The 18,985-nt window shown below is 39.9% G+C and overlaps 2 protein-coding genes across 2 annotated transcripts; one reads left to right on the forward strand and one right to left on the reverse strand.

Annotated features, from left to right (window-relative positions):
* Positions 1-1,734: 1,734 nt before the first annotated feature.
* On the reverse strand, positions 1,735-4,304 carry LOC127753897 (uncharacterized). The gene is made up of 2 exons (XM_052279345.1): positions 3,958-4,304; positions 1,735-2,800 (listed from the first exon to the last, which is right to left on the reverse strand). The coding sequence occupies exons 1-2, from the start codon at positions 4,141-4,143 to the stop codon at positions 2,414-2,416; spliced, it is 573 nt and encodes a 190-aa protein (XP_052135305.1). The 5' UTR covers positions 4,144-4,304; the 3' UTR covers positions 1,735-2,413.
* Positions 4,305-8,735: 4,431 nt separating this feature from the next.
* LOC127754853 (SKP1-like protein 1) lies at positions 8,736-11,626 on the forward strand. Its single transcript, XM_052280448.1, has 2 exons — positions 8,736-9,200; positions 11,209-11,626. Exons 1-2 carry the CDS (start codon positions 8,853-8,855, stop codon positions 11,380-11,382), a joined length of 522 nt encoding a protein of 173 aa, XP_052136408.1. The 5' UTR covers positions 8,736-8,852; the 3' UTR covers positions 11,383-11,626.
* The last annotated feature ends 7,359 nt before the right edge of the window (positions 11,627-18,985 follow it).

Consider the following 18,985-nt stretch of genomic DNA (forward strand, 5'->3'; position numbering starts at 1 on the left):
AAATCAGCTATTATTGCTACTGTAGAGGTACCCCAGACTAAGCTAGCTGAGTCAATCTTATCGAGGTACTTGTATTTGATTTATTTTTTATATTTCATCGATTTTTTTACCGTACATAGCAAAAATAAGTGCGACATTGTTTAATCTCTCATCAACAATTTTATTTATGGAATCTCAAAAAAAAAATAAAGTCAAGATTATACTCCTAAGGGTGTGTTTAGATAATGGGAAATAAGGGGGGGATTGGGATTAGAAAATAAATAAAGGGTTAGGATTAAATGGAAGAGAGAGAATGAATGGTTAGGATTTAAAGATGTCTTTTGGTGAGTGGGAAATCATTTCCTTATCCCATTAGCCAAACAGGACCTAAAAGTATTTAGGTTGTTTTCTCTTGGGATAGGAAACTTTCCCCAGCTCATAAACGGAGTGGTAGATTAGCATATGATTAATTAAGTATTAGCTTGAAAACTTAAAAAGTGATTTAATGAAAACTTGAAAAGCAACTTTCTTATACGATTTTTTTTGGTAAAAAAATGTATCATTTATTAGTTTGGAAAACGTGTATATGGATAATGAGGGAGTAGAATTTAGGAAAGTGTAGTGCCGAACACAGCCTTAGCTTTGATTAAGATCACGTTAACTGCTCACAATTTATGAAAACATATTGATTCGGTTAAATATGTGTATATTAGGGAGGTTTTTGCAACAAATGATTTGTGGGGGAACGTAAAACTTCAAGTAATTTTATGGGGTGAGTTTTGCAAATTTTCCTCTAAAGAATTAGTAGATATATGATCTAGGAGACATTTCCCTATTTTCTCCATCCCAAAGTATAGCTATCTTTAGAGGTATATATGGAGATTAAGAAAACAAGTATAGTGAAGTGATACATGGTTGTGATTAGTTGAGATGGTAAAAGGTAGCTTTAGACAAATTTAAATTGTAAAAAACAATTGTATTTGAAGATGGAGGGAGTAGATTCATAATAATATTGGTCCTATGTGGTGAACTTGAGAACTTGATATTATGAGAAGTAGCAGATGAGAATTAAAAATGCTGAGTTTGTTAGCTTTTGGTTTCATAGTTTATTTTACTGTGTGGAGCGGAGTGGTTCGGATTTTAAAGCAATGGTTTACTAGTGTGAAGATATGGGTAAAACAGTTGTGCTTGCAAGACTATGATCATTCCTACTACTCCTATATTCTATTGACTGGCGATCGAAATCAAAGAAATTCTTGGAATTAGATTAGGCCTGGTAAGATCCATTGAAATCAATGGTGGCGCACTGGCGATACCGGTCCTCTTTTTTCCTCACTCGATAGATTTCACACGAAAACTCCAGTTAGTTATACCGAATTTCAACAGACTCGATAATTTTTTAAAAAAGAATATATATTGTGTTGCTGTAAAGAACTTATTGGGTTATCTTCTTTTGGGCTTATACTTCTTCCAATCAAATCAAAATTATTTCCTTTTTGTTTTGAGGGGAAAATAACTTTCCTTATGATTGCAATAAACTTGTGAGAAGGACTAACACCATCATTCCTAGTCCTCTTGCCCTACATCACAAATCAACCAGGAACCAACAATTGTGAGAATTTCATGATTTAAAACCGAAGATCCCCCTTTCAAATTGTCCAATCACAAATTGAATTGAAGGTCAGGCCTGAGCTCTTGATGCAATCTACAGATGGATCAAGTTACTGTCATAATCAGTATTACCCTTTGGAGAGAAACCATTGGTAGCATCATCTCTCTTTTCAACTTTTTTCTTGACATAATCAGTTATCACTCTTACCCTTTCGAGACACATGTACGTTAAAGCGATCTTTACCAATTTTAAATAACTGTGTGTATCCATAATTGAAACCGAACATTAAAAGAGAAACAGAAAAGCTAATATTTATCAAAACGTCGGATTGAACAGAGCAGACATGTACAGATGTAATTAGGCCCTATTTCTTTCAGCTTAGGATTATTATAATCTAGATTATTGAGAGTAAGCTGAAAGAAACAAACAACTTATTGAAGTAGCTTATTATAATCTGATAAGCTCATTTAGGTAAGCTTTTTCCAAATTATTGAGTAAAAAATTATCCACCATGCCACCCCACTCTCTCTTTAGACTTGAAAACCCAATAATCTAGGCTCTAATAAGCTAGGAAAGAAACAACTAACCGCTTATTCTACTACAGATTATAGCAATCTAGCTTATAGTAATCTGACTCAATAATCTAGATTATAATAATCCCAAGCTGAAAGAAACAGGGCCTTACAAGAACACGTATATACACTGCACACTTTACAGTGAGTTTATGGGCTACAACGCCTATAGACACGACATACAAACAAACAGAAAACTACTGTGAGCTAGCAAAGCTATACCTATATAAAGAATGAATCAAATATTTGATCAATTGCCGCCGCCGAGCAGGTAACCCTTGAGCGCTTTCGCAATGGCAACGGCGACCCTCGTGGCTCCAGGGAACTGGCCGGCGACGGGTCCAAGCAGCACAAACCACAAGCCGAGGAGGACGAAGAGGAATGCAACAAGGGCATATGCAGGACCGTCGATGGCGGAAGGGTCTCCAGCAGTGTGGAAAACTATGGAGGACCCGGCAGTGGCGACGAGGAAGATGCCACAGTTGATCAGTAGTCTAGCGGCAGGAGGGAGCTGGCGGTTTGCAGCGGGGATGTTAGGATGATGGTGCAACCCTGGAACGGGCATTGGTGGATCAGCGGCTGCCGGGTTCACCGCCGCGCGATCTCCTGTGATCTTGGAGGCGCTTCTTTGTGAAGGCTGTGAGATTTCAGAATCAAATAAACAGGGCATTATAAGATTCATCAAAAACAAAATTAAACCATTGAAAAGCATGCATAGCTCAAAGCAGGGATACAAACAGGCATAAATGTTTGATACTTTGATATGAACTTAAAATGCACAGCTCACTTGTTAATAACGTTTTTTATGTATTTGGTAACCTACTCCTAACACTACACAAGCAGGAGTATTGCACATGTGACTTGTGATGAGATAACAATAACGTGTAGGTAGCAAATATTCTTCAAAATGTAGATACAGAAATGATAATGCATTGCAACAATCCATAGAATTAGATCACTCTTTTCTAGCATTATGCATGTAAATCGCCCATGGGGCTAAACTCTTAAATCTATCTATCCTGAGTGGTGTTTCAGGATGTTGTAATCCCTTGATTAAGTTTCTTAGGTTGTCTTATCAGTAATCACTGTCAGGAGATTTAGCCTGGTTTCCTTTTTTGAAAATGATATACGTATGACCTTGTTGTCCGGCTACTGTGTACGACCATGGCCACAATGAAAGGCTCAGACGGCAAATGTCTCACTCCGTGATAGAATCTGACATGCGCAGGTGATGCCGTAACGGAGTCGGACATCAGTCTAACGCTAGCGTCGTATGTATAGCAGCGTTCTTAATTTTTCTCCCTTTCCTTTTCTGGTTGTTGACTCTTTTCTGGTCAGTTCTTCAAAGCTGATCCTCCCATTCTATGCTTCTTCTTTCACCTTCTTTTAATACAAAGAATATTGAACTGCAATTTTCAGAACTAGCAAGAATCCATGACACATGTAAACCATCTCAATATAGTGTTCCCCCCAACAGGGCATCTTTCAGTCGAAGAATTCAATTAGCATAGTTTCATCCAAAATGGGGGGAAAAATCCAGTTATATCAGTTCCCTGAAATTGGTCTTGGTTTCCACAGAACTCAACCGAACCCCCACCCTCTTTCTAGTCATCCCTGCGCTGCGAAGAGAATGCACCTCGAGCTATTACGTAAACCTGACTGCAACTATTCCAGCAAGATCTGTGAATCCCTTCGAGAAGGGAGGCACGAATTTGGGATGGGAAAGGGAATCCGAATCCCTTCGGATTCGAGGAGAAGGGCACGAATGGGGAGGGGGAAGGGGGGAGGCTTTACCGGGAAGCCGGCGTCGCGGTTATCGAGGCCCTCGCCGGAGAGGACGTCGGGGGGCAGGATGCCGCTGTCGTCGTCGTCGCAGTCGTCCTCGATCGCGCGGCGGATGGCCCCCGCCTCGAACTCCTCGGCGCCGGAGCTCTTCGCGATAAAACTGGTCATCTTCTTCTCGCCCTCGGCCGCCGCCATCCCTCCTATCGGGTCGCGGGCGGTGGTCGCTCCCCCTCGCGTCGTCGAGCAAACCCTACCTCTCGCCGCGGCGGCGCCGGGGGGAGCGCGGTGATCGATGGGGATCGATTGGGTTTGGGGGGATCTGGCGCGAGCGGGGTTGGGCCTTCGGATGGAGCAGGCTGGGCTGGGGACTATATGTATTATTGGGTTATTTGAGTTGGAGGAAGAAATGGAGGCATTGCGGACGCGGTGTGGCCGCGGTGTGAAAAAAAAAATGGTTAAAACTTGAAGCCAACAGAGTGGCTATCTCATTCTTCAAATTAAATTTTGATATTTTTTGAATCAAAATCCTAATCCAACAAACTTGCCAACTGGATGAAAACCATCCGACTGGCCAAAGTCCTCTATGTGTTAGCCAAAGTTGGCCAACCAAAATGGCAAAGTTGCCTTACCACGCATGGGCCCCACACATTTTCCCCTTTCTCCTTTCCTGTATGTATTGTCTTTCCATCCCAGATCGAGCACCCTCCCTGCGCTCCTAGATCGAGCACGAGGCCACCACCCCCTTCCCAGATCTAGTGTGCGATTGAGCGCACGGCCATCGCCCCCTTCCTAGATCCAACGCATGACCCTATTGCGCGCCGCCACCGGCGTCTATCTGCTACGCCCCTTGTCCATCGCCGCGCCATCGTCCACTGCTGTGGCCGCCGCCATCCCCAGACTAAGAGTTGTTGGCCCCGAATCAAGCGCTCGATGCTACTGTCGTCTCTCCGGTTTCCACCGTCATCAAGAGCCCTGCCGTCGTCGCCCAATCTACACCGACTCCTACAGCCTACAGGTAAATACCCTCTTCCACAAAAATAGCCAATTTTGTTGGAGATGCTCTTATTAGAGCAAGTAATATGCTACCTAAACTAATATGGTAAGGTGGAGGGGAGAAGAAAAGAGAGAGTAGGAGTTACAACTTAACTTACATGGATAAAATTAGGGGTGGCATTTGCCTCTTCTATAAAACTTGCTCATAGACAGAATTTTTTGTTAGGCTCTTCAACCAACCGAAATTAATTTGGTTATAATTCGGTTAGCACTCTCGATTAATTGACATTAGGAAATAGACCTAATTATGTATCTTGATCGGTGTTAAGTTGTAAGTTAAATCTAGTCAAAAGCCATGTGTGTTGCTGCGGCACTATAGGATGAACGTATGGAAAAATATTAATTATGCTCCACAACACTCAATATTGTACACTAAATGAAAAAACATACTCCGTACCAAAGAAACAAAATTGATTGTGGATAACAAATCTGTGATCTATATAACCCATGTTCTTCGTTAGGGCTAGCTGATTCTTGTCCTTTCATATATCCTTTTCATATCCACATCATTACAGATTAAACGGAAAATTCCCTGTCAAAGTTTAGTGCATTACCCATTAATGCGGTAAAAGGCAAACTACCATAATAATATCGTTGACCGTTGTAAACATGTAAGAATGGTTGAAAAATATAGTAAATTCAAAATTAAAATGAATTGCATGGGACAGACCCAAATGTTCATACAAAAATGTAAACCTACTTGATAGAGTGTGTTGCACTTAAGCAAAATGAGTAACCGCACAAAATAAAATCAAGCAACCAATTTGCCAAAGAAAAACACCCACGAGCAATCTCAAATGGGGAGAAAAACAGAACATCTTTAAAATCTGAGACGTAACTCACCAAATCAATGGTATCGTGTGATCGAATTGATGCATATAATATAAAAGTCAGACAAAGAACACATGTACTAACATTGAAGGGAAAGCGGAGGGCAATATGTGGTTTGAAGTGAGAAGTTTATGCAAAAGTCTAACTATTTTTATAGTCTAAGAGATAGAAAAAGTAACTGCAATCTCTGAAGATCACTTAATGACCAGAAGTATTACATAGGGGAAAGAAGGCAGTTTCAGAAGAGGAAAGAAGGCAGTTTCAGGAGATTAATTGATCATCTGTTGTAATGGTTGCATGCATGCATGACAATAGAAGAGGAACCGGCCGGTGTAAAGAAGTGTAGATGGGCTAGGCTTGGTCTAACATTAACAGAAGATGAAATATGGCTGGTTGCTACTTGGTGATTAGGAGCTAATCTAGACACACAAGTTAGATCCAACGGTTAGCATAAAGTAAGATGATGTGGCTGCACCATAGAACAAAAAATTGGTACTATTGATTACACCAGAGAACAAAGAATTGGTATTGATTACAGTTAGTGGGGATCAATTGTTTAAGTATACTAGATTACTATGATTGATGCTCTTGATGAGTTGATGTGTTATATGTGCTATTTAATTGTCAACATATATGTTCTGCAGAGAGAAAAGTTGCTACAATTTTACTACCACACATTTCGGTTATGACTAAAGACCGGACCGAACCAACCAAAACATAACTATTCATTCTTGAGTTTTTTAAAAATGTAATTTGATATTGAGTTTTAAATGACTGAATTTCCTTAAACATGTCATATACTTGCGTGCTATACTCCTTTTCCTAACTTATGTTTCCTCGTTTTTCGTGTGCACATTTTTCAAATTGCTAAACTATTAAAAAAAATTAGGAAAGTTGCTTTAAAAAATCATATTAATCTATTTTCAAGTTCGTTTAGTTAATTAAACATGTGCTAATGAGTCCTTCTGTTTTGCTTGGAGGATTAGTTACCAAAATGCAATGCCGAACATTGCCTAAGGTTTGCGTTCGGAACTACAAGTTTCCATCTTCTAATATCTCATTTTCCGTAGCACGTTTTCCGAACCACTGAACAATGCAACTTTTTTGCAAAATAAAAACTTAAGTGAAATTGTTTTTGAAAACTTATATTAATCCGGTTTCAAGTTTATTTAAGTTAAAACTTAGTTAATCATGTGCTAATGAGCCACCTCATTTTCCGTGTATGAAAGAGAAGTTCCCAACCTTTTCTCTCGGACGCAGCCTTAAGTGGTGCTCAACCCCATATCTTCTTTTCTTGCCTCGCACGGGAACATATGAACAATTTGTATGATAAAAGCATGTTAGCAAAATTTTGTAATAATATCGTGATTATATTGTTTTAGCTTAACACACATAAAAAATGGATCTTTGGGAGAGGACCTACTCAAAATTGTGCTAATTGGTCATTGACACAATCCCCATATTCTTATTCTCAAGAGTAAATAGGCACACCTATCACAAAACTACTGGCTAAGCATTTTTTACACAAAACCCTACCGTTGGGGGCATGTTGTATCCTACAACCCATATTTCTTTGCTCTCCTCCTGCCACCGGTTACATGACCTCATTCCCTATTTCCACAATGAGGATGCACTTCTCTGCGCTCTCCGCATCGTCGCTAGGCGTGAAGTATTGGCGCCAACCTAGCATATTTTCTGCCATTTCTCTGCCCTAGCCCAACAGCGCAGTACGCGATTTAATCGATGCCTAATGAATGATCAAGGAGACCTATATGAAGGGAGAAGAGAAGCCTGTTCTGAACTTCGCAGCAGGTAATAATTCTTTTCCCCCACTTATTTAATGCAGATTTGGCTATCTTAACAAACCATAATTGTCTATATGGATGATGGATTTGAAATTTCCCCTCTAATTGCAAGTACTATGCTATAAAAGTACTTATTATTTATGTTACGTAGCATCCACTAAGCTATATACTCTGAAGACATCTAAATAATCTACCATATCTTACCATCCTAAAAAATTGGTGATTTTCTAGAAACTTTTGCACATAACAATATATAAGAATATTTGGCATTGGTAGCAAACCAAGTAAAACCCACACACTTCAATCCTACCAAATTTTGGTGTTGAAAGGTTAATTCTAGCATCAAACTGAACAAACCCTTAATCTTTTAAGTTGTACCCTCTATGGTCATAAATATTTGATGGTACGAAGATATCATCAAAGTTTTGAAATTTGGCCATCAATTCATATTACATCTAATAATTTTTAATGTTATTTAATATTTTTTAATATAATATGCTTATACCATTTTTTTTAAGAACTATGCACTTTGAGAAGTTATTGATAACATAAGCCTTAAAAGTTCGCCCTAACCTATTCTAAATATCAAATATTTTATTATCACTAAAGAGAATAATATGTAATTATAATAATTTTCATTATTTTTTTTACTCAATTAATAAACAATACGAAAACAAATTCTATTACTTACCATTTCTGGCCCTATTGTCCCATATTTCCATAACACAATTTTACCGGTATAATTTTCATGCAATAATTCCACCCATCTCCAGCCTATATAGAGGTTAAAAAAAAAAGGGAATATTTGCCCAACCGTAGTAAAACGTACAAAAAAAAAAGCACAATATCAAACGGAGTCTATTATTCCTATTCCAAGTACAAATAGAGTGGTATTATTTCCCTTCTTCTTTTATTCGGCAACGGATTCTATGGGCTCGGCCGGCCCCACCCAGCGTGCGGCCCGGACCATCACACCCAATCGTGGCCGTCCACACCTCCGCATCCGACGGCTCCTCCGCCCTCCACGTGTCCCCACGCAGCCCTCGCCCTCCCATTTCTCCTATATAATAATATCCCCCACCTCCCCACCCACCCCCAATCCAACCCCCAATCTCGCCGTAATCCCCATCGCCGCCGCTGCGAAAGCTAGGGTTTCGTGCGATTCACCTCCTCGGCGACGACCGAGACCGCGAGCGATTTCGGAGGGCTCTATTGATGGCGGCTGAGGGAGAGAAGAAGATGATCACCCTGAAGAGCTCCGACGGGGAGGAGTTCGAGGTGGAGGAGGCGGTGGCGATGGAGTCGCAGACGATCCGCCACATGATCGAGGACGACTGCGCCGACAACGGCATCCCGCTCCCCAACGTCAACTCCAAGATCCTCTCCAAGGTCATCGAGTACTGCAACAAGCACGTGCACGCCGCGGCCGCCGCGGCCTCCAAGGCCGCCGACGACGCCGCGTCCGCCGCCGCAGCCGTGCCACCGCCCTCCGGCGAGGACCTCAAGAACTGGGACGCCGACTTCGTCAAGGTCGACCAGGCCACCCTCTTCGACCTCATCCTGGTATAAAAGCCCCCCCCCTCTCCCTCCCCCATCGCGCCCCTACCTTTTCTTGATGGGGATTCAGATCTGCGGTTATTGCTAGATCTGGATTTGTTTTCTTGGTCAATAGCTCGAGGTGCATTCTGTTCCAACCTTTTTGGGATGTATTTCATCCAGTATGTTTGTTACTGGGTTGGATGTGGTTTCCATGCATCACGCATTCATTCATGTCAGTTGTGGAAATCATGGTTGCGTGAATATCGTTAGGGAAAACAAGTGTACTTTGTGCAGATGGGGTAACGGTATGATTCTGTATCCTCATCTGTATGGTCGATGATTGTATCCATATGATTGGATAAATGTGCCCTGCTATTTGTTAGTTTCATACTGGTAATTATGTAAATCAGGACTGCGTAGATGTGGTAATTGATATTCTGCAGATTTTTTGGTATGATCGGTTGATGTATTGCTACCATGGGTTTTTATTAAATACAACATTTAGTTAAAGAAATACATAAAGAGCTATGCAGTTTTGCGATTGTATATATTTGAAGTATGAAATATGTTTCTAGTGCCATGTTGTAATAAACTCGTCCCCTTCTGTTTTGTTGTTAACTGTTACACAATTCCTTCCCTGTTCATAAGGATTTTGTGCTTCTCTATATAGCAAGCATGATATAGTATGAAATTGATTGTTTAGATGCATGCTTGCCAATTTGGTAGATTAGGTCAAGCTTTAAATTTGTTCCCTTCTGTTTGTTGTTATACATTATTTCCTTTCGTGTTGGTAAGAATTTGAGATTCATATATCAAGCATGATATATGTTTGTAGTTCTATGTTGTAATAAATTCTCTCCCTTCTGATTGTAATGTTTTTCTTTCCTGTTCATAAGTCAATTGCTTTTGTTATGTCCTTACATTGATGCAGCCTCCTTATGATTATGTTCATAAGGAAATTAGGGCTGTTACAGATAATGATCTTACATTGATGTAGTCTTGTGATGCATCTTTTATGTATGATTGACTACTGTATTGCTAAAATGGGGAAGCATTATCTTAAGGGATTTAGTACTTGTTCTGTATCTCTAATTTATGATGTTTCAGGCATTGAGTAATTGTGTCTCTGTATCTTCACTGTGATATTTCTTTGATATCCAGTAATAAATTCATTGCATACTACAGTTTGTGATCACAAATTCGTTCTTCTATTGATCAATTCATTGCATACTACAGTTTGGGGTCATAAATTCTCTCTGCTCTTGTTCATGAATTGTAAACAGTTCTGTTATTTTGTTCGTTTATTCTTTCTGCTCTTTTTTCATGAATTGTTAACACTTCTCTTGATCTAAGAGAAATGATGGCAGTCTCATTTTTTTCTTTGATTGTCACAAGAATTTACTATCTAAATTAAGTTGCTTGATGGTGGTGGACTATTAACAACACTGCAATTTTACAATGAGACGGGTTATGGGGTATCAGTGCATGTTAAATTATGGCAAAACAAAATGTATCATGTTTTAACTTGTTGCTCAAGTGTTTGTATACCAACTTCTTTCTATGGAGGGTCCTTTTTTTTTCTTTTTTGTAAAATGCCGTATTTGTTCACATGCACTGTTTTATTTGTGTACTCCACTATTGCGGATCTAACTTTGTTGTTTGTTTCTCATCCCACGGTGTCACGTACCTATTTCTAGTATTTCTGCATTTCAATTTGGATTTGCTACACACTTGCCTTTTTTCTTGAAGTTTTTACATATATCTGTTATTTCTAACTTTGTTGTTTGTTTCTCATCCCACGGTGTCATGTACCCATTTCTAGTATTTCTGCATTTTAATTTGGATTTGCTACACAATCATGTGCTAAAGTAATTTGTTTCAGTTCATAGTGTTCTCATTTCTACATTTATGCTTTCTTTTCTATTCCAAAGTTGAACTATGTATTCCTTTTGTGGCTGAATGTTGATCTGTGCTTTAGCCATAGTGATTACTGCTTCTTATACCATGTTTATTTGATTCTCAAATCCCACAGGCCGCGAACTACCTCAACATCAAGGGGTTGCTGGACCTTACTTGCCAGACTGTTGCTGACATGATCAAGGGGAAGACTCCTGAGGAGATCCGCAAGACCTTCAACATCAAGAACGACTTCACCCCTGAGGAGGAAGAGGAGATCCGCAGGGAGAACCAGTGGGCTTTTGAGTAGAAGGCATCAAGGCCTCTGATGTCTTGGTGCTTAGATCCTTACCCCGTATCTACGTATGCTCTGCTTTTATATGTCGTGCTGGTTGTAAGTATTTTGGAGTCCGATGGGGGTTCATGTGCACGTTTAGTTGGTTAAATGGTTAAGTTCTATCCAGGAAAAAAAGAACTGATGTGGTCAGAACTACTGAACCTGTTATCTGCATTAATTAATACTATCAATCTGCAGTGAAATGCTTTGCTGAAAAGTATGTCATATTTTTTGTGCGACCTTAGCCCGGTGGAGTGGTGGAGTTACGATCTGATCTCAAATGGCATGGGTCAAATATCATCTCTTTGCCGTAGCCTCTTCGCCTTTTTGCCTGGGCTGCATAGCATCTCGTTGCTTATTGACTGTCTTTCCTAAATAGTGTTAGGTTGAATTTGGGTTGTTGTTTCGTGGACATTAGTATTCTCAGGAGATGACTACGGATCGGGGTATGATTCTCTGCAGCTTGTATTTTTCTCTCCTCTCATGGGTCGGGTTGCCTCACTTCTATGCAAACTTTTTTTTTAAATCTAGTTTTCTAAATGATTGATACAATCTATAATCCGATTATACCGTTTTATTCATTTTCACCCTTCAATTTAAATCTTTATAAGCATGACCATATTATGAGAACAATTGATAATATTGTTAATTGAAACATTTTTATATACTATATGAAACATCGGGGTCGGGGTGTAAACGATTGAAACATCACTTAATATTTACTGAAATATCCAAATAATACAAGGTGCAACATTAACAAATGAATCAACAAAATATCAAAATAAGTCACATCCACATAACACCACGTACAACAATAGATAAAAATTGATTATAGCATGAAAAATTAAAAATGTCCAACATATTTGGATTCCAACTAAAACATTCAATGTGCAACATATTTGGATTCCAACTGAAAGATTCTCTTTTCACACGTGAAACATCGAATTTGGACGATCGAAACATATATATTATTTTGACGATATAATCATGTTAGATCTTGTTATGAAGTTTAATTGTAATTAGTACGATGGTATAAATAGATTCAAGAAAAGATGAGTAATTTAAAAGAAAAAAAGTATTTAAAACTTGGTAATAAAACTTTATCCTTTATTACACATAAGGCACATAGTAGGTTGCACGTGTGAGCAGAGGCACACACTAGGCTGTAGGTGTGAAGAGAAAAAAATAGAACACATAAAGTATAAGTAGCATCCGATTTTTTCCACAATAAAGTATAGTAGTAGACCGATTTAAAGTATTTTCGGTATTCTCATTGACCGTTTTAACGTATTATGTAATACAGTAGTATGTAGTATCACTATTGGCAATGAGATCTAGTGGGTGAGTCAACTGTATGACACTTCCATTCACACTTCCTCCCATATATGAGTGTTTGAGAGGAGAGAAGAGGATTGAGAAGATACGTAAAACGAGGTGAGCCATTAACGTATGATTAGTTGAGTATTAACTATTTTAAATTTTAAAAATAGATTAATATTCTTTTTAAAGTAACTTTCCTATAGATTTTTTTTTTCAAAAAATACACGGTTTAGTATATTGGGAAGCGTGTGCGTGGAAAACGAGATTTTCTCTCTCTCAATCTCCCAGATCTGCCAGGAACAAACAAAGCATAATGCTCAAGTGAATCATCTGCTCGTGTCAAGCCGTGCGCGGTTTAGTCGCTACAGTCATAATTCAGAATTTGTTCTTTATTTTTTTTTAAAAAAAGAAGGTAAGAAGTTTGTCTTATACTAGCTCTGTATTAATTATTTTAATAGTAGATGACAACGTTGGTTTTGAAAAATAATGTTTGGCTGTTCGTTTTATTAAAAAATATAAATACGGTAAAGTTTAAATCATATTTAAAAGTTTATTTAATGATAAAATATGTCACAACAAAATAAGAGATATTTATATAAATATTTTGAATACGGCAAATGGTAAAACTGGCGAAAGTCAATTATGTTATCTAGTTTCTTAATATAAACTGGCGAAAGTAACATTTGATTGTTTGTTTTATTAAAAAATTAATATAAATATGCTAAAGTGTAAAGTTTATTTAATGATAAAACACGTCACAACAAAATAAGTGGTATTTATATATTTTGAATATGGCGAATGTTATGGCGATGCCAATGATGTCATCTATCAAAGAGACGTAGAGGATATATATCGATGAAGGAGATATTCTGACCAGAATTACCGGAAATGGGAGGAAAAAAGGGCCAATTGCATATTTGCCACTAGTTTGAACCGGTATCGTGGATTTGCCACTGTAAAAAGTGTAATTGCATATTTGCCATCAAAATGGTAGGAATTCAATATACTTGCTATTGGACTGACAGTTTAGATGAACACCATTAGAAGATTGGCTTTTATGAAAATTAGGACAAGAATACCCCTTCCCATGAAATTGAAAGATTAACACATCATATGATTCATCCAAAATCTTGCAATTGACAACCCTGACTACACAACAGAACATTGCTACGAGGTCACAAAATCTTCCTAGCAGTTCCTGCTGCTAGTGATGTAGTATGTGTTGGCTTTGTTGCTGCTGCCCAAACAGCCTGTTAATGCTGCCGCCATTGCCGCCCAAACCGCCTGTTGTTGCTGTCATCCAAGCCGCAAGGCACAACCGCTTGCTGCTACCGTCGGCCCAACCCGTCACCGTTGCCTGCTGTTGCTGGCTTGCTGCTGCCCAAGCTACCTGCAAACCTGACCGCCGGAGCGCCTGCTTCTGTTGAGAATAACATCTCCATGGTAGGACAAGACGTTGAAGCATAACAGATGTTATTCTCCAACCCCTTAGGAGATGTTACCTTAAACCATTTACTTTACTTCTAGCTTAATAAAGTTGGTTAAGTTCTCAGAAAAAAAAGCCTGAGAGTTCCACCCTTTGTAAGAAGCCGCCTTTTGCTCTTGTATGTTCCTTGGGTTTTTTTTCCTCCCATTTCTGGTAATTCTTCATCTGAATTTTGACTCTTGGACTCTTTTTAAGGCATAGTTCGGTAGGATGGGTTCCCAACCCATCTCGCTCGTGTTCCGCGCGCACACTTTTCAAATTATTAAACAGTACGTTTTTTGCAAAAGTTTTCTATACGAAAGTTGCTTAAAAAATCATATTGATCCATTTTTGAAAAAAAAGCATATACTTAATTAATCACGCGCTAATGGATCGCTCCGTTTTCCGTGCGCTGGAGATAAGTTCTCAACTAGTGGTAGCGAACACAATCTACTATACTACTCCCTCCGTCCCAGAAAGAGGCGATTTCTGGAGGGGAGGATTTGTCCCACAAAGAAGCGATTCCAGCCTAAAAAACTAGATATTTTATGTATCGCATCTATCTGTGGGCCATAGTACTGAGGGCGGTAACCTTTCTCTCCTCTCACACCACAGAAACCTTCGCCTTGTTTGGATCCTCCGATCTATTAAATAGCCCTCCGGAATCTTGCTATTTAGGAGTATTAAATATAGATTACTGACAAAACCCATTCTATAACTCCTGGGCTATTTTGCTAGACGAATCTAACGAGGTATATTAATCCACGATTTGCTACAGTGATGCTACAATAATCATATGCTAACCATGGATTAATATACATCGTTAGATTCGTCTCGCAAAATAGCTTAGGGGTTATGAAATGAGTTTTGTCAGTAATTTACGTTTAATACTTCTAAATCGTAAGATTCCGGAGGGCTATTTAATAGCCCGGAGGATCCAAACAAGGCCCTTATCTCTTCCCCTTCCCGGAATTGCCACCTCTCTCTCGCGTATTCCTCTCTCGCGTATTCCTCTCGTCTCTCTCTCGTTCTCCGCACCTCCAGATGTCAAATCGAAGCCGCAAGCTTCCCTTCCTCCTGATCCTCCCCGCACGCCCCTCCGTGCTCCACGTCGCTTCCCCTCGCTCCCGCTTCTCCCTTTGATGTTCTGTGTTCACCAGGATGCGGCCGCTCGGATGTGGTGGCAGACAGTTGCGAGGGTTTAGATCTGATAAAGGAGGCAGTTCCGGTGGAAGGATTTGGCTCGGTAGCAACGTTCATGAAAGTAGGGCTGAGCAATCGGTTATAACCGAAAGTTCGGGTCGGGTAGTTCGGTTTTTTTAAAAGATCGGTCTTTGAAAATAGATGACCGAAGTTGTCCATAAAAATCCAGAAACCGACAATTCGGTTAACCGAGCTTTCGGGTCGGTCTTCGGTCTCAACCGAGTTTGACCAAACACTACATGTAGCGCCCGGAGCCTAGGTAGCTGGCGGAGAGAACGGCAGGCGGCAGCCGGGAGGCACGCGTCGCCGCGTCGGAGCCCTGAAGAGCAGCGGAGAAGACATCAGAGGGCAGACCGGAGGCACGCGGCGGCATGGGTGGAAAGAAACCCTTCAACAGGCACGAGCAGTGCAGAGCCTCGGTGGGGAAGACAACGATTGGCTCGAGGAAGAGAGGACAACGACATCGACGAGCTGGCTCCCGGAGGGCGGGACGTGGTCCCGTGCGCGGCGAAGTCGGATGCTCCGATTGGATCACGGCCGTATGTCGCCGTTGTCGTCGCCATCAGCAACGCCGCCGCACGCCGACCCCGCCAGTCACAACGCCTCGACGGGATACGGGAACAGCGCAACATGGCATCAGCGTGGGGTCATGGAGACGAGGGAGTTACCGAGATGGCGAGATCGAGGGGATAAGATCTGACTCTTTCTTTTCTTTATTTTGTTGACCTGGTCGTGTACTTCTGTTCTGATGATGATGGGATTAGCCAAGGGATATAATCACTTACTTTTCATTGAGAAGGTACTTCTTCTTTATGGTTTATTTTTTTAAGTCATGTATATGTTGAATAACTAGTGTAAAGATAGTTTTTGTTATAACTTATTAGTACTTTGAGGTTGAGCCTATCCTCTATTTCAATCCTGAATTTTACCACTGTCATCAGGTATGGGTAGCATCCATTTAATGGCTGGAGGCCAGGGATCAATGGGCTGGAGGCCTGGTGCAATGCTGGTACTTTCGGTCTTCGGTTAGCTGGCCCTAACGACCGAACTCACTGAAGTTAGTTCGGTCTTTCTGATCGTGTGACCGAAGACCGGGACTACGGTTTTTCGGGTTATGGTTTCGGTTTTTTCGGTGTCGGTTTTCGGTCCTCGGTTTATATGCCCACCCCTACATGGAAGCGGCGGAAAAAAATATAGTTTTGATTAAAGATACGCGAGCTAAGGCGAAGGAGGCGTGCCGGCTTGCGGTTCTGATTCAAGAGGCTACAGTAGGAGGCGGCCAAGGGCGGATCTAGGAACAAAAATTTTAGGGGGGGTGGGGGGGGGCTCACTTACACAGTTTCTTCAATCTACAGCCATTTAGAGACCTTTAATTTATCATTCATGGTGAAAAAATCAAAGGGGGGTGCTCCGGGGGTATCCATGAGTCTTGTGGGTGTAGGGGGGACTTGAGTCCCCCCTGCACCCACGTTGGATCCGCCCCTGGAGGCGGCTCGAATGCGGCAGCGGTATCGGAGCTTTGCAAGGTGGTGGCGACGGCGGGGGGTGGAAGCGGTTCGGATACGGCAAAGGCATTGGAGGTTTGCAAGGCAGTGGATGTGATGCACAAGGAGGTGGCAGCGCCCGTGGATCTGATGCAGGAGGGGACAGCAGCGGAGAAGGTGGCTTACCGACCTCCTTTTCTAATTCCGACGCCAATAGTTGGGGACATTGGCGGCGATGAGGTACACAATCCATTCTGCTACCAAAGGTATCTCCCGCTCCATCTCCCTGCCACCAATACGTTCTTCTCATGCAATGAAAACTGCTTTGAATGGCATTGAAAACTGCTTTCAATTGTGGATGTAGCACATATACACGGCGGGTGGTTGCATACCTAATTTTTTGTATGAAAATAACTGTTAGGTATAGCAAGTACTAGAACATGAGCGTGCCGGTTGGCATGCTTTCTTTATAGCAGTTATTTCAACGTTCATGTTCCATCAAATATTGTATTATCTTGCATATAATTACGAGTATATATAATCTCCTGCAATGTTAATATGGGATTAATTATATATGTTCAAAGCAATCTATGTTTCCGGTGTCGATTAATTATATATGTTGAGTTTCTACCAATTTATTGAGATAATTGATATTAGAAAGTATTAAGAAAGTAGAAAGTAGGTGGAGTTAAATATTAGAAGGGTCTCTGAAAAAATATTAGAAGATTGATAAGTTTTTTTTTTCTAAAAAAATGACTGATTGTAGGCAAAGAATTCATGGGAAGATTGTAACTTACAAAGCTTACTTCGATAATCCATAATACTCTCTATGTCCACAAATATTAGTTAAGTTGTGGCCTATGGGCGGTCTTTGGGTTCACTCCACCCCTCATTTTTGTAGGTCACTATACCATGTTCCCCTCTCTTTTTCAGTTGAGCTGAAACTAATTTACAGGAGTATACTGGTGTCCATGAATGCAGCTTGTCACACTTGTTTTGTTCCCTCGTGCATGACATGACATGATTAATTTGGGACCCCTGCTGGCTGCAGCTAACTAGCTAGCGGCTGTTGCTTGCTTGACCTGTTTATTTTAAAACTACTAGTAACAGTAAGAGTAGAATAATCAGTAAGGAGTTCTGAAACCTTGCCCTGAACAGCTTCAGCTTGCTCCAACAGTCCAACTGCACCCACGAATAGTTAGGAGTAGCTTTTTCATATATTGCCATTCTTAACTAGATAATCCCCGCAAAAAAAATTAACTAGATAATCTTGCTGTTGTTATACGAGAAATAGCATGGATGCTTAACATTTATTGAGTGCAACTCTTTTTCGAAGGTTATAATACAAGTCCCTGGCTCTGCTCCATTAACTAGGACACACACACACACACACACACACACACACATATATATATATATATACACACACACACACACACTGATGTACTCTGATTTTTAGCTATCATTGCCATGATCAGTCCCTTTGGTCTTTACTACATTTTAGACATTGATTGATTCGGTGATAGATTCACCTTTACATCACAAATCGAAATACTTTATTTATATGTTGGGGGTCTGTCGCATCTGATTTTCATTTTAGGGTTTATAAATTATTTAATAAATTATCATTAGAATTTATATTAAATGTTCATTAATTTACAAGTGAAGTTAAATGTGGGAAATAAAATTCCCTAAATATAAAGCATGACTGGATTTAATTTTTATTAAATTCTCCATAATTAATTATACTATCTAGAATTTTCTCGGATTTTTTCAGAGCTCAATTACTAATTTTAATAATACAAAGATTTTTTCAGTAATTAGTTAATCAATAAACTAATCATTAAATGATCTATATGTAATTTTGTTAAATTTTTTGGTTGTTTAAAAATCCTTAAATTATAAATTGAGTTATTATAAATGATCTTAAAATCCTAAAAGAAAAGCTCTAAGTTTAGTTTAATAAATCTCAATGTAAAAATGGTCTAGATAAAACTTTGTTAAATATTTCTCTTGTTTCTTTAGTTTTTGGATTTTTTTGGGATTTATTTGAGCCAAGGAAGTATTTTTAATAAATGGAATTGCATTCCATGAATAAATTTAA

This window comes from Oryza glaberrima, chromosome 11 (assembly GCF_000147395.1).
Source record: "Oryza glaberrima chromosome 11, OglaRS2, whole genome shotgun sequence".
Lineage (NCBI taxonomy): Eukaryota > Viridiplantae > Streptophyta > Magnoliopsida > Poales > Poaceae > Oryza > Oryza glaberrima.